Below are 14,236 nucleotides of genomic sequence, written 5' to 3' on the forward strand. Positions count from 1 at the left end.
TGGGTGTGCATGCAATATGTGAGAAATGAAACCACCTTCAATTAATATCGTCTAAAAACTTATGTATATTATAAATAAAATGTATTTCTTAAATTACCACCATTTTTTATTTCAGAATATGAACAATAAACTCAAAAGTGAACCATTGAATCGAAATAAATCGCAATCGGCCATTGGATTGCATACAAACAAATACGAGATGTCGCATAAGGAAAGCTATACCGTTAAAAACGTGAATGTGAAGAACCAGCTCAACACAAGTTGTAATAACAACAACGGTGGCATTAAGAGCGACACATATGAAAGTCTATGTCCAATAGAAGATATTGCGGAACGCACAAAACAATCACACAAGAACTCGGTTATTCGCAATAATCTTGATGGTAGCAGCTCCAGCAACATGCTTCAGTACACTTGCAGCAATGATGAAAACTCAACCGATCGCCACTTAAAACGAGTTTCTTCTGCTCCGCCTATACAAAACATAGCAATCGGTATGATGCACAAATACATATACATATATGAATGTGTGTAATAATGCAAACTCATGTGCATATTCACATACATAAGTATTCTATTAGACTAAAACCCTGACATATTTGTATATGTTTGTGATTGTTTGCAGTAAGCGGCCCACCACCTCCTCCATTGCCACCACCGGTGAACGCAGCCGTACATAAAAAAAGCCAATTGATTGCAGCAGAACCCTCAAATTGTTACCTTAGTAACTCAAACATTTTGGATAATATAGACTCTGATTCGGGTCTAGAAGTCATCGAAGAGCCGAGTTTACGTCCATCGGAGCTAGTCAGAGGCAAACATAATCGAACTATGTCTACAATCTCGGGTAAGATTTCAATCCACATGCAGCATGTAGCTCTTATTTCATTTACATATGTATGTATGTGCATATGTATCTATGTGTAAAGGGAGATACTGTATGTAGGTTCAGAAACAGCATATCCTCCGATTAGAGGATAAATAAAGAAACCTGAAGCTCTATATCTACATAGCATTAAAAAAGCTTAAATCATAAATCATAAAACCATATCTAACACATCGGATTGTGTTATTACTTTTACTTAGTGTCTAACTAATATTAGAAAAATTCTCCTTCAGAGCATTTCACCCAACGTGAACTTAATCATTGTCAGGTACATACATATGTACAAGTTTGAGTATACACACATTAACGTCGATTTTGAAAACTCGATAAACCAAAAATCTAATCTGCACTAGATCGGCAGGTTCGGTAACTTTCCTTATTTTCCACTCACATCTTGTATATCCCGCTCCTTATATAGGTGTATATACATATGTATCTATGGTAGAAATATATACATACATACATACTAAACATGCATATGCACACATTTTAAACGTTTGGAAATGAATCCAGATATTTTCATGTGCCACTCACTAAGCAGAAAAATTGGCAGTACTTGTGCATTTTCATATAATCATGTTTTAAAACACCAAGAGCAAACAATGCGGATAAAAACAAACCAATGAAAGTAAATGTGAAAATACACAACTTTATCTGGTTGCAGACAGGTTATTTATTTAACCACGCACCCCAGCAAACCAAACTTTCAATATTCCAGCAGTATTGGCTGCATGTAAGAGTGCATACATACAAGTAGAAGCGATTCGTTGTCTTCACGTGGATGCATGTTCCAAAACTTTGGTCACTTGGGTACTTCTTGAGCTTGATGTGCATGGTAAGCAACTGTATTTTTGTAACTATGTGTGGAGCAACAGTACAAACGGCATTGTCACGGACGACACTACACCACTATGTTTGCCTGCTGCAATATCGAGTGCTTATAGACACTTTAGTTGCATTGATGGCGTCCTCTGAACCGCTACTGATATTGTTGGCCATCGCATTGTTTGTTGCTTAAATCAGCAATAATCTAAATTTTGTGAACTTCTTGAGTTATTCAATAAAGTGGACTGATCGCAGACGTCTTTTGCATCCATGTTAGGTCAAAAGAAGATTTCTCGTCGAAGTTATTTCACTTTGCGGTTTTCTCATTTTGGCATATTTCACATTCGTTGTAAGTAAATATGTAGGTATGATACCTTTGAAGATTTGTTGATAAGTATGTACGCGCGTTTCTTTAATTGAAACTTATAAAGTGAAATGAAATGTACCAAGTCCCCGGTGTCTGAAGGTCTTGACCTTCGAATAAGGTTAATGAACTTGTTGAGAGTTCAGTTCGCATGCCTAAGGAGCTGCAAAGAGCTTAATGCGTGTGAGCAAGTAATAATGCAAAGCTCCATACAATGCATAAGTATGTATGTACATACATATATTTATACACATATGTATACACACACATATATAAGTAGTGGTTAATGCATAGTGTGATGGCATCAAAATGTGAAAGTTGTCTTACATATACGAAAGTTGTTACTGGAAAATATTACAAAACGGTAGCTGATAAGAGAGATATGATAAAGTTACATGAGGGGTGGTGTTCAGCGCACTAGACAGGGCTAGTTTACTGGGCGGCAGCCCTTGGCAAATGCTAAGCATGCAATTTCTACTTGGGTGCTACGGCATCAATCACCCTGCAGATATTTGCTAGAGCCTGAGTCACCTCCCTGATGAGTCAGGAGACATCTCTTCGACTACAGTGACGAGATCCAGGACAAAACACAACTGCAACCACTGGACCGGATCAGCGGGAGACTCTTACCACCTTCCTAAACTCCCGACCCCCATGAGATATGACTTTGGCTCAATTACGATCTGGATATTTATTTATTCATTTAATAATCTAAAAATGCGGTATTTCTTACAGATTATGGAAAACAGATTAATGCTAAATGATTCAATCAAAAATGAATTAGACTTCTAATTTACTTATTTCACTGTATTGAATGAAATAAAATGTAACATTTCTTATAATTTGCAGAGAAAAAGTATTAGATAATACTTAGAATATAGTTTGACAATGCACTTAGTAACAATTTGAAGTGGTACTTTGTCGAAGAAAAATATAGGCCAATATGATTTGAAAGCAAATTAAATTCTCTCAAAGTTCTACAAATCGGAGTATTAGAAGCATAATTAATATATGGGCTGAAAAGTCCCAGGGCTAATAAAGAAAACTCGTTTTTGTTTTGTTCAAAATTAACTTTCTTCATCAAGAACATTACCATCATCCACACCTTCCTGTTTTTGGTGAACAGTGAGCAAACGCGGCACCCACTTTGAACAGAGCTTTCTCATAGTCAAATGCTCATGCAATATTAAACATACTAACAACCTATTCACATGCCCTCTGTCGTCTGCTCTCTGATGGTTGATTTGCAGTTATTGATTACCTTTATTTCCCTTTATTGTTGTTTTCATCAGTTGTCGATGTCATCCTCGATGGACTCACGGTCTCTTCTAAACGGCTGTTGCCTTTAGAGTATCATGGCCAAGATAGTAGTAGATTAATTAATGATTGTTTTTAATTATGCTTTTTCACACAAAATTAATTTTTTTCCCGTAATACAAGAAATGTTTGAATACACAAATGTTTGAAATACACAAATATAGGATCGTTTAATACAGGTAAAAAGTGATATTTTTTACATTTAAGTTTACTACATCTATTCACATATATCATGTAAAAAGTTTAAACATAAACTATCCATTTATACATGTTTCAACTTTTTTCTATGAATATACATACTAAAAAAAGGTATGCTCTCCGTATTTATACATATAACGTCGAATAACGTCGAAATTTCGACGTACGGGCGATCCTAGTACTTATAATAACTCTCAACAAAGCCCCAACAAAGTCAGAAATAAAAGCGTCTGCAACGGAAAATGCTGCAAGCAGTCAAGCAGAGTTATTGTATGTACATAAGCATGTGTTTTGTCTTAACGCTACATGCACGATAACATTTGGAGACGAACATTTGAAACTCGACCAATATTCTCTCCTCCCCTTCCGAACCAAGTATTAAACAAATCCCAATGGGGCATGAGCTGCAATTCGTTTTCGCATGAAATTGTCACCGACAACGACTTTATAAAACTCACCCAAACATGTATCAATGTGCTGCACTCATTATTATTATTGAAATCGGATAAAAACCACGTCCACTTTTTTATGTAAAGACAAAATTTTCGTCCGTCCCTCTAATGGTTCAAGATGCACTCTCATTTTCTATGAATTTGTTTGATTCCAAAAATTAACAGCTAGTCCAAATTAATTTTTACGCGCTCATGTGTGCGAGTTTATAAAGTTCGGTATATGTATGTATGTATATACCTGTACTATACATGTGTACATCAATTATCGCAAATTCATATCGTTTTCATGTCTGTTAATTTTGCAGCAAACAAAAAGGCAAAACTTCTGAATGGCGGTAGTAGCGCAAGTGTGCAACAGCCTACTCCGATTGCAACTATTGGCTGTGTTGCTTCAAATGGTGAAATCAGCAATTATCAACCAGTGCAAATCGGCAACTACAATAATAACAGTACTGCTTGTGGCGGATATCATATTTGCAGTGATCAACAGGAAGACAGAAGCCATGCCGTGCAACATCATCAATTGCATCATACAGATATTCAACAACAACAATTGCAACAAAGTTATCAACAAACTCAAATTTATGGATCCTCGGCCGAAGATCACTATGAGCTACAACAGATACAATACGGGTACGCGAGCAACGGTGCCCATTGTCCTCGTCCAGGCGGCCCAAATTTAGTTAATAAACAATTAGTACTGCCTTTCGTGCCACCCAGTTTTCCAAATAAGTCGCAAGATGGAGTGACTCACCTCATAAAACCATCTGAGTACCTAAAGAGTATAAGTGATAAGCGGTCGTGCCCATCGTCTGCAAGGTAAGTGAATTTTTTAGTGTTAACCAAAAATCCGTTCACATACAGAATATTTACGATTGCCACATTTCTAGTGGGTCGGTAAGTCCACAATGAAAGTACTGACTTAAGTCCCAGCATACATATGTACAAGTACGTAAATTCATAGCTATGTACATATGTACTTAGTAGCTAATGATTATATTTGTGTAGCGTTAACCTACAAATGTTTTTAATTGCATGCACTAACTTCCAAATATCTAGCGAATGCCATAAAGTAATTAGTGCATTCAATTTGTAGACGATATCCACTTTGCCTTGCTACTCGCGTGCCGCATGAGTGCGAGCATCGTATGCCACATACAGTGGTCCACTTCACCACAGCTATAGTTTTAAGTTTTGCGTGTTTATCCATAATTTATGCGAATTTCGCCAAAAAATTCAATCTCATGTTCAAATGAAGCTAACAGTTCCTTTCAGTTTAGTAGCAAAAACGATGATATTACGAACGCATCCAACTTGGCAAAGGTTAGTTAAAGATATCCAAATGCACAGCTTGATGGAAAATTAAAAATATACAAAAAATAGCCAACAGTATTTTTTTTTCGTATATGTATAATATCCTATGATATTCAACAGAGTTATTGTAAACGTAAATTAGCTCTGGATACGCTTTCATTGTGACTATTTTCGTGTTCTCAATCAGATCCACCGATAGCGAGGATTATATGCATATCCAAGTGGCTAATCAACATGCAGTCGGCTTCGAACCTCCAAAACCACCACCGCCACCTCCTCTGCCAATTCACGCCCTATTGCCGCACAATGACAAGCAAAACAGTGTAAAAACAATGAATTCACATGTATCCATAGTAAATCAGGATACTGCCACTCGTAAACAGCATCAGCCACTCTCCGCCATCTCCATTCAAGATCTTAACAGTGTGCAGGTAACTTCGATATCAGTAATAAAGCCGGTAACTAGTTAATGTATTTTATGGGACTATAATTTCAAAAACGTAGCTTCGTCGTACTGATACTCAGAAAATGCCAAAGCCGTATCAAATGCCAGCACGTAGTCTCAGCATGCAGTGTCTAACCACCTCATCTGAGGCTTATCTTAAGACGGACCTGATTGCAGAATTAAAGATATCAAAGGACATTCCAGGCATTAAAAAAATGAAGGTGGAAAAACAATTGGCGGGTCAATTCGAAAGTGAACATTATTCGGAAATTTCCAAACAGTTTACGGCGAACAATTATATGGATCAGGTAAGGACATTTAGTTTCTATATCTAATTATCACGGGTGCTTTATTCGCTATCAAAGCTTTATTTACAGATTCCAGAAAAAGATCAAGCGGGAAACATCATCCCGGATTGGAAACGTCAAATGATGGCAAAAAAGGCTGCAGAACGTGCCAAGAAAGAATTCGAAGAACGAATGGCAAAAGAAGCTGAAAATAGGCGGCTCTCACAGATCCCTCAGTGGAAACGAGATCTGCTTGCGCGGCGGGAGGAAACTGAAAATAAATTAAAGTACCTTCTAAATTTTAAGTATAAAACAATATAAACGAATTTTGTGGTTATTTGTATTTCAGATCTTCAATTTATACTCCTAAAGTGGAGGAGAATAATCGCATCGCTGAAACATGGCAACTAAAAAATAAAGCCTTTTCAATAGACAACATTAATTTTGTTCCCCTTTGCACCGATGCCCAACCACCAATTGTGGGTGTTTGTGACAACAGCAACAAGGAAAACAAGGGACAAAATGAACAAAACACAATAGGCAACAACACAACTGAAGATGCCACTACACAAAACTTCTCCAATGATAACCAATACATCAAAGGAGAAGATGCTGATAACATTATACCATGGCGAGCCCAGTTACGAAAAACAAATAGCAGACTAAGTTTAATTTAAAAACATACATAAATGTTATCCTTGTTTTAATACCTTCGAAAATAATTTGTTCTACTTACTTACTACGTATACTTATAATAAACCAGCAACTGATACTCGGTATGTCTTACCTGAAAGGCGATAAGGGTGGAACTGTTACATCTTTTTTCACCAACTATTTTTTTCAATATGTGTTGTATGTACATCTATATATGTACATATATTCTTTGCCTTAGGGTATATTTCGCTATTCTATATTACTGTTGCATTGGGCAACTGAAATAATATACATGAGTATATGCATATGTGCATATGTACAATACAATACCATCATCTGCATGCAATGCATATGTATATGTTTAAACAACATATCATTTATACATACATAATTTTACGTATCTAAATATGTGCATATTATTTATTACCTTAATTATGATTTATTATTTTATACTTGTTATGCCAGAATACAATTTGCAATAAATATAAATTTGAAAAACACCGACCTTTTTATATATAAGAATACTTACCCAATAATTGAATCACTAATAACATCGAAAATAAACATTAAAGACCGAATGGTTCGTCTACTTGCAGGAGATTTCTGATTTATAAACAGCGCGTGTTGTTTTGGAACTACGTTGTACGCGCTCAATAGAATTGATTCCAGATAATGAATGCATATTTTATTTGGAACGCCCAGTAATTTTCTAGTATAGGGATCCTTAAAGTCTCTTGCATGATGCTTTACAAAATATAGATTGGAGTAAGCCTTGGGAATAACATCATTTATATGTTGCACATATGTATGTATGTAGCACCTGAGTCAATTCGAGCATTCATCAACTGTAATACGGTTTTGAACTTTCGACAGATTCGTATGAAACATTTATTAATGTTAAGCGATAATATATTTCTGACACTCTGTTCATTTAGATTGTCTAAGTAATTTTGTAGTAACAAAAAATATCTGGCATGCACGTAATTCTACTATAAAGTTTGCAGTTATCGGCGTAAGACAGGTTGATAACTTTGGAGTAAGAGGAGGCAAATTTGATTTTGTTCAATTATTTCTTTAAATGAAGACACTTTTTCGAAAAGTCTTAAAAATGTAACTAATTTAGATCTTGGTAATTTCAGATTTAGAATCAGTATAAAGGAGCCCACCTTCCAATGGTCTACAAAAACTCCAGAGGAGAGGGAAAGATTGAGGATGTAATATAAAGGCTTAGCAAGTGATGAACTACGTTTCTTAAAGGAAAGAAAAGAATTCTTCAAAGTCTAACAAAATCAGATTTTAAAAATCCGCAATAAGATTTATTGTGCCAGGCAAGCTATTAGATGGAACTCATACCAGTTGGGATATTTCTTTTATTCGTTTGACTTCAGCTCATCCTCATATTTGTTGACCATCCTCATACAATTAATGTACTTCTCCTTTGAATAGATTAAAATATTCCCTTCTTTTATTTTTAAACATTTTCAGACTTTTTATAATTTATACCACAGTAGCTTATACGAACAGGGAGCAAAGATACATTGGCCCCTATTATGAGCAACATTCGATCTTCGACTGTAGTCGAAAGTGCTGATCGAACGAATTTTCATTTGGTATTATGGTGCTCATTCGTTGAAGAATAGGACTATTGTGAATTTCGATCGCTCGACGCATTTACAATAGATAATTTTTTCTCAGCTGATACAGCAAATCAAAATAAAAGAAAAACCGATTGTGTTGAAATTCTTTGCTAACATTATTTTTAAAAGTTAAAAAAAGTATTTTTTGTGAAAATGAGTACAACGGAGTTGTGGTTCGACGATTCATCGGACGATGAAAGATTAGTGGAACTAGCTAGAAGTAGAAAACAGTTGAGGGACGCATCCAACCCGCTAGAAATGGCTTCCACTGAGTACGTTTAGAATTTTCAAAATGTGTTGACGTACTTAATATTACAGAAATTTCCTTACAGATTTTTAAAGAACTTTAGATCATCTAAAGAGGCGTTTATGAACCTACTGTCCAGTACAGAAAACTAGTTGCAGCAGTGCACCCGAGCCAAATCCATTCCAAATATTTTAAAGCTAGCCACAGTTCTGCGATTTTATGCTCAGGGATCGTACCAATTGAGTATTGGTAATGAAGGTATGCTAGGACTTGCTCAACCCACTGTGTCTGTTGTGCTATCGGAAATAATAGATGTCCTGGAAAATTATATTTGCCAAAGATGTATACAATTTAGTAGTATAGAGGCTGATCTGCAACAAAGAAAAGCACATTTTTATTGCAAATACAGCATAAGAAATGAAATTCTTAGAATATCATAGAAAAATCTAAAAAGTATTAAATAGAAACCTTTCCGCCACAGTTTCTGTTTTATTTTTGTTATAAATTTTCTTTATTCAATTATTCGTCATTCGAAAAAAAATATGTATTTCAGTTCCTCTACGTATTTCAGCCCATACCTGCCAAGGGAAAATAAAAATGTATTTCTATAAACATCACAAAAAAAAAAAACCATTATTAACCTTAATCCATTTTGCTGCCGTTCTAACTGGTGGTCCCAAGCAATTCAGCCCCGTTGTGAATTCCTCCCATTTTTTTGCTGCTTGAACTTTGGTGCAAATCCCTTTTGCGAAATGTGGATTCTCTTCCATTAATGAAACTAGCCTTTCTAATTGCTGTTTGGTACTCACGACTTTCGGCCTGCATAAAATTAACAAAATTAGTATATATTTATTATTTGGTTACTATAAAACCATAAATAATCGCAAACAACTTACATTTTAACTAGTTTACCCACAATATGCAACACAATCGAAAGCAAAATTGCATTCGACTCTAAATTCGGTATTCAACGAAAATTTCGACAGGGCTGCACCGCTCATAATACCAAATTGACATTCGATTTTCGATCTTCGACAACCAACGAATATCGAAGATCGAATCTAACTCATAATAGGGGCCATTGTATTTTAAACCTTCAAGAATCTTGGGTTAAAAAGCTTCATAACATTTAGATGTACGTACTTTATGTGTAAATAACTGTATCTATTCGCAGTTGCCCAGATTCGAATCTCCGAGCATTAAACACATGAAAAAAAAAGGTTTTTCAATTTTCTCTGGCAAGCCTCCGTGCGTATTTTTGCCATGAAAAGGCTTCTCATAAAAAATATCTGTCGTCGGAGTCGGCTTAAACTTGTAGATCCATCCATTCGCGGAAAACATCGAAATGCACGCCACACGTAGGGCGAGGAGCTCGATCAAACAACCAGTAAAGAGTGTAAGGGGTTTTTTTGAAAATAAAGTCTATGTGAATAATGAAATTAAATGAAGCAAAGCGCATTCATTAAAGGTGGTAGCACTAGACCATCAACACTGTTCTGTACGTTTGATTGCCAAAGCAAAGTATTGAAAAACTAGAAAACAAATATTGAAATCGCCTTGTTTCATTCTGAGCTGACAGCCACATGGACACGGCGAAAAAAAAACCACTCAGCTGCTTTTCCAACACCACCCTTAATAGGTTCGCCTCGAAATTTCTAAATGAGGCAACTCGTATTTTCTGGCAACTTCTTAATTGTCGTCTGGCATCAAGGCGAAGTGAATACCAGAGGTGGTGCCAATAAAATATAGTTACTTTATTTTTCGGGATTCTGACAAGTCTGACGTCAGCTCCCTTCGCAATACAAAACAAGCGAACAAACAAAAGTAGGAGAAATTACATGTAATTCCCCTTCCTTTTGTTTGTTTATTCATGGACTCTTACGACACAGCGAATTCGGAAGGGGCAATCTATTTCTCTATCATTATTGGTTTGCATCAACGTGGATTTATTATCACGTATTATATAATTGGCTGCTAATAATAAACAGTTGGAGGAAATCCGTAAACGACGTTTACTGAGGTTGCAAAAAATGACGGCAGCCATACGCATACGAAACTCGATACCACAGAAAACGCAGGGTTGTATTTAAAAAAGTATGGTTATAATCTAGGATTATTTTCTCAGATTTCTGGAGAGAAATTGGGTATGGGTAATCTCGCGTTTTAATTACGGATTGGGAGTTAAGCACGAAAAAGTAGATCATCTCCTTATATGTCTACGTATTATAACATAGGCACAGTACAAAGAAACGCTCAGTTACTGGAGCGATTCTTCTTGTTTCTTGTACCGCACAAAGAGCATTTCTTCTTAGTGTGATTGTGGAGACTCTGATCAACATTTACGAGTTCTACAACAAAACGACCCACTTTGTACACATTTCTTGGTCGTGGCCAATATTTTACTGCATTTATTTTGTCTTCGCATGTCTTGACGTTTTCGGTTGTCACCTGTAATGCCGCGGAGGCAATGCGCTGAATGACCTCTTCCAAGTTTTTCAAAAAGCCGCTAAATTTTGGCGGAATTTGGCTGCCTCAGAAAGTGGACGAAAAAGCAACAAATTGACGGTAGGAGAAACTGTAAATGGTCGATCCCATGTGCTTACCATAGACGCAGGTCCGACGAATTCGATCATCCGATCTTTAATTTTCCATAATCGCCATTTTTACCACCCGATTACTATACCCCTTACTTTTATTCTTCCATAATGTTAGCAAGGATTTGTAAAAATCAATAAATTCCAACAGAAATAGTTTGTCTGCTCCATATTTATCAAGTGTGACGAAATTTCGCCATACACAATATAGTCGGTCTGCGTATCGAAATTGTTTAATTTTATACAGACTTATAAGACCGTCTGTGCAGATCTACAACGGCGAAAGGCATGATGACACAAAGACAGTGTGCGTTTTTAGTTTAACCTATCTCTGAACTTTGTGCAAACTATTGTATTGTCTATTTTCATATATATTAGAATAATGTGGCAAGTATGTTAAGGATAAAACGATATCACAAAACATCCCTGAGTGTGTTGAATAAAATTCATCCAATGTTCATTCGTTAATAAGACAGTGATTGAATAGGACGTACTTGAGTCGTAAAAGTGTAATTAATATCAAGTATAGCGAAATCAACAAAATATAGCAAAATAAATAGTATAGGTAAGTAATCTACAATAATTTGTTGTAATTTTTAACAAAGAATGGGAATATGAGTGAAGTATATAATGAGTGTTGCAAACTCGTAGCGTCTTGAATGTTATTTCAGTTTTTACTAGATACATACAAATGGCGTGCACGCATAGAGCAATATAGTTGGTTTGGTATTGTACTTTTTCAAAATGGCGGCGGATTGGAGTTCAGGGATCGAAAATGATTTAAAACTTATGAGTAACTTCATAAACACCTCAATTCAAATTATGTGTCTAATTTTTAAAATGGTTGCCATAATTGGTAGATTTTCATCTATTGACTAAAGTGTAAGTTAATAAATTTATGAAGTCACACTTTACTAGTTCGAGGCGCAAAAATGTTGGCCTAAATAAAAGTTCTTCGTAGCATTTTCTTATTGCGTGTGTCACACAAATGAAGCATATAATTTCTTATCTTGCCAATTGGTCTTATGAGGAGCTTATTTCATGGGAATATTGGATTGGTTCATGCCTTTATTAATAAGTTAAGACTGAGCACAAAGCTTTCGAACTATAATAATGGTTCAAATGTAAAAAGTACGTATAGATAATTGATACAAATCTACACAACATTATCTTTTTTGTCATAAGCGCGTGAACGAGAATGAGTGAAAGAGCTATATTGTGTGTATACCCAAACGAGCTGCGTTTATTTTTCCTTTTTCGTCGTCTAATTTCGGCTATCTCTAACAGCTGAAACAAATTTGTGTAAATTACAAAGCTGATATCGCTTAAAAGATATTTTCTAAAAGTAAATAAGTTTAGTTTTGGCGGGTCTACTGCAGTAAAAATTGGCGCGAAATAAATTTCTTAAAATGGTACTAAAATGCAGAACGTATTTTTTGGCGGGATTACTGCAGTGAAAATTGGCGCGGTGTGCTATCGAACCATCTTGAAAATTATAATACTTAACTAACTGGTTTTGTACAAAAAATCATAAAAATTAACGAAATAGTGAATTTCTATTTATTTTCCAGTTAAAAAATAGAAATCAGGAACAATGGCCCGTACTAAGCAGACTGCTCGTAAATCAACCGGTGGAAAAGCTCCACGCAAACAACTTGCTACGAAGGCAGCTCGTAAATCTGCTCCTTCAACCGGTGGCGTAAAGAAACCCCATCGTTACCGCCCTGGTACAGTGGCTTTGCGTGAAATTCGTCGTTACCAAAAATCGACTGAATTGCTGATTCGTAAATTGCCGTTCCAGCGATTAGTACGTGAAATCGCTCAAGATTTCAAAACTGATTTGCGTTTCCAATCCGCTGCCATAGGTGCTTTGCAGGTAAGTTTTGCATTGTGTTGGTTCCACAAAATTACAAAAATTTATCGGAATGTGTACTTCCAATAATTTAATATAGGAAGCATCTGAGGCATACCTAGTAGGTCTTTTCGAGGATACTAACTTGTGCGCAATTCATGCCAAACGTGTAACCATTATGCCGAAAGACATTCAATTGGCTCGCAGAATCAGAGGAGAACGCGCTTAAGCCACAATTTCTCTATTTATAATCTTAAAAAATAATGAAAATTTTCTTAATTACATCATACAAAATAATAAATATGTTATACATTTAAGGTTGTTTCAAGAAATTTAAATGACCGGTTTCGGTGTCCTTACATTTTTTGATTCTTAATTTAAAAAGATTTTAAAATCCAATGATAAAAACTAAATTATTAACCAGGTATATTTTTCAAATTAAATATTTGTTTCACATCTAATTTGTTAAGAATTTCTAAATTTATATTTAATTATTTGTATTCAAATATGTTTACGTATAAGGTAGATATAAAATGTATGAGAGGACCCGCCACAATGGTATCTACATGATCAACATCTATATGAAATCGGTCCTTTATTACATACATATACCTATTATTTATACATTTATTCATAAACAGCTGGTTTTTATTTTCATATAATTAGTACTCATAAGCTGAGCTGACATTTTCACAACGTATTTTAATGTATTAAGCACTTAAATATATAACCGTAGCAAGTAACCGAAGTGGGAAATCACTTCTCTTAGTTTTCTATAATATCAGCAATTACAGTTAAATTGTAGTTTGTATAAAAACATTCAAGAATAAAAAACGGTTTTCGTAAGAAGGCCACAAACAAGTAGTCTTAATTAGAAAGGGTGTATGGTGTATGGGTTCAAACTAATTAGTATCTTGAAACTTTTCTGTGTTAATTCTATAAAATAACGCGAATATGTACAGTGTTAAAAAAATAGCAACGCCTGGAATAAATATGTCTATATTCACTCGGATTCATGTGCAACGTATTATTAGTTGTATTCGTTAACAAAATTAGCCATGATTCCAAATTATAAGCTTAACACTCTCACGCCGGTGCGTACCACCAGTCGTATTAGTAAAAAAAATTTAACTTTATTCATTAAAAATTGTTCAACGTGTTAAG

The 14,236-nt window shown here is 35.3% G+C and overlaps 3 protein-coding genes across 12 annotated transcripts in view; 2 read left to right on the top strand and 1 right to left on the bottom strand.

The window, feature by feature from the left end:
• LOC129239099 (dual specificity protein kinase splA) overlaps positions 1 to 6,889 on the top strand; it is a 76,345-nt gene extending 69,456 nt beyond the window's left edge. For 8 of the 10 annotated variants that reach the window (XM_054874394.1, XM_054874392.1, XM_054874397.1 and 5 more), the window contains 7 exons: positions 116 to 494; positions 626 to 847; positions 4,348 to 4,861; positions 5,544 to 5,787; positions 5,861 to 6,109; positions 6,167 to 6,375; positions 6,438 to 6,889. In XM_054874394.1, coding sequence (XP_054730369.1) covers positions 116 to 494; positions 626 to 847; positions 4,348 to 4,861; positions 5,544 to 5,787; positions 5,861 to 6,109; positions 6,167 to 6,375; positions 6,438 to 6,765 — 2,145 coding nt within the window. In that variant the 3' untranslated portion in view covers positions 6,766 to 6,889. The remainder of the gene's footprint in view (positions 1 to 115; positions 495 to 625; positions 848 to 4,347; positions 4,862 to 5,543; positions 5,788 to 5,860; positions 6,110 to 6,166; positions 6,376 to 6,437) is intronic. The other 2 variants (XM_054874396.1, XM_054874401.1) reach the window with 1 other exon arrangement.
• The window catches only part of LOC129239101 (3'-5' RNA helicase YTHDC2), a 44,214-nt gene extending 36,903 nt beyond the window's left edge, over positions 1 to 7,311 (bottom strand). The window contains exon 1 of the mRNA XM_054874402.1: positions 7,272 to 7,311. Coding sequence (XP_054730377.1) covers positions 7,272 to 7,296 — 25 coding nt within the window. The 5' untranslated portion in view covers positions 7,297 to 7,311. The remainder of the gene's footprint in view (positions 1 to 7,271) is intronic.
• A 4,359-nt stretch (positions 7,312 to 11,670) lies between these two features.
• On the top strand, positions 11,671 to 13,933 carry LOC129237615 (histone H3.3A). Its single transcript, XM_054872467.1, has 3 exons — positions 11,671 to 11,785; positions 12,792 to 13,096; positions 13,173 to 13,933. The coding sequence occupies exons 2-3, from the start codon at positions 12,815 to 12,817 to the stop codon at positions 13,299 to 13,301; spliced, it is 411 nt and encodes a 136-aa protein (XP_054728442.1). The 5' UTR covers positions 11,671 to 11,785; positions 12,792 to 12,814; the 3' UTR covers positions 13,302 to 13,933.
• The last annotated feature ends 303 nt before the right edge of the window (positions 13,934 to 14,236 follow it).

This window comes from Anastrepha obliqua, chromosome 2, assembly GCF_027943255.1.
Source record: "Anastrepha obliqua isolate idAnaObli1 chromosome 2, idAnaObli1_1.0, whole genome shotgun sequence".
Classification (NCBI taxonomy): domain Eukaryota; kingdom Metazoa; phylum Arthropoda; class Insecta; order Diptera; family Tephritidae; genus Anastrepha; species Anastrepha obliqua.

Bases quoted from the DNA above. Each gene is read 5' to 3' on its own strand.
- LOC129237615 (XM_054872467.1), top strand. From the start codon at position 12,815: ATGGCCCGTACTAAGCAGACTGCTCGTAAATCAACCGGTGGAAAAGCT. The intron at 13,097-13,172 runs GTAAGTTTTGCA...AATTTAATATAG, and splicing joins CTGCCATAGGTGCTTTGCAG to GAAGCATCTGAGGCATACCT.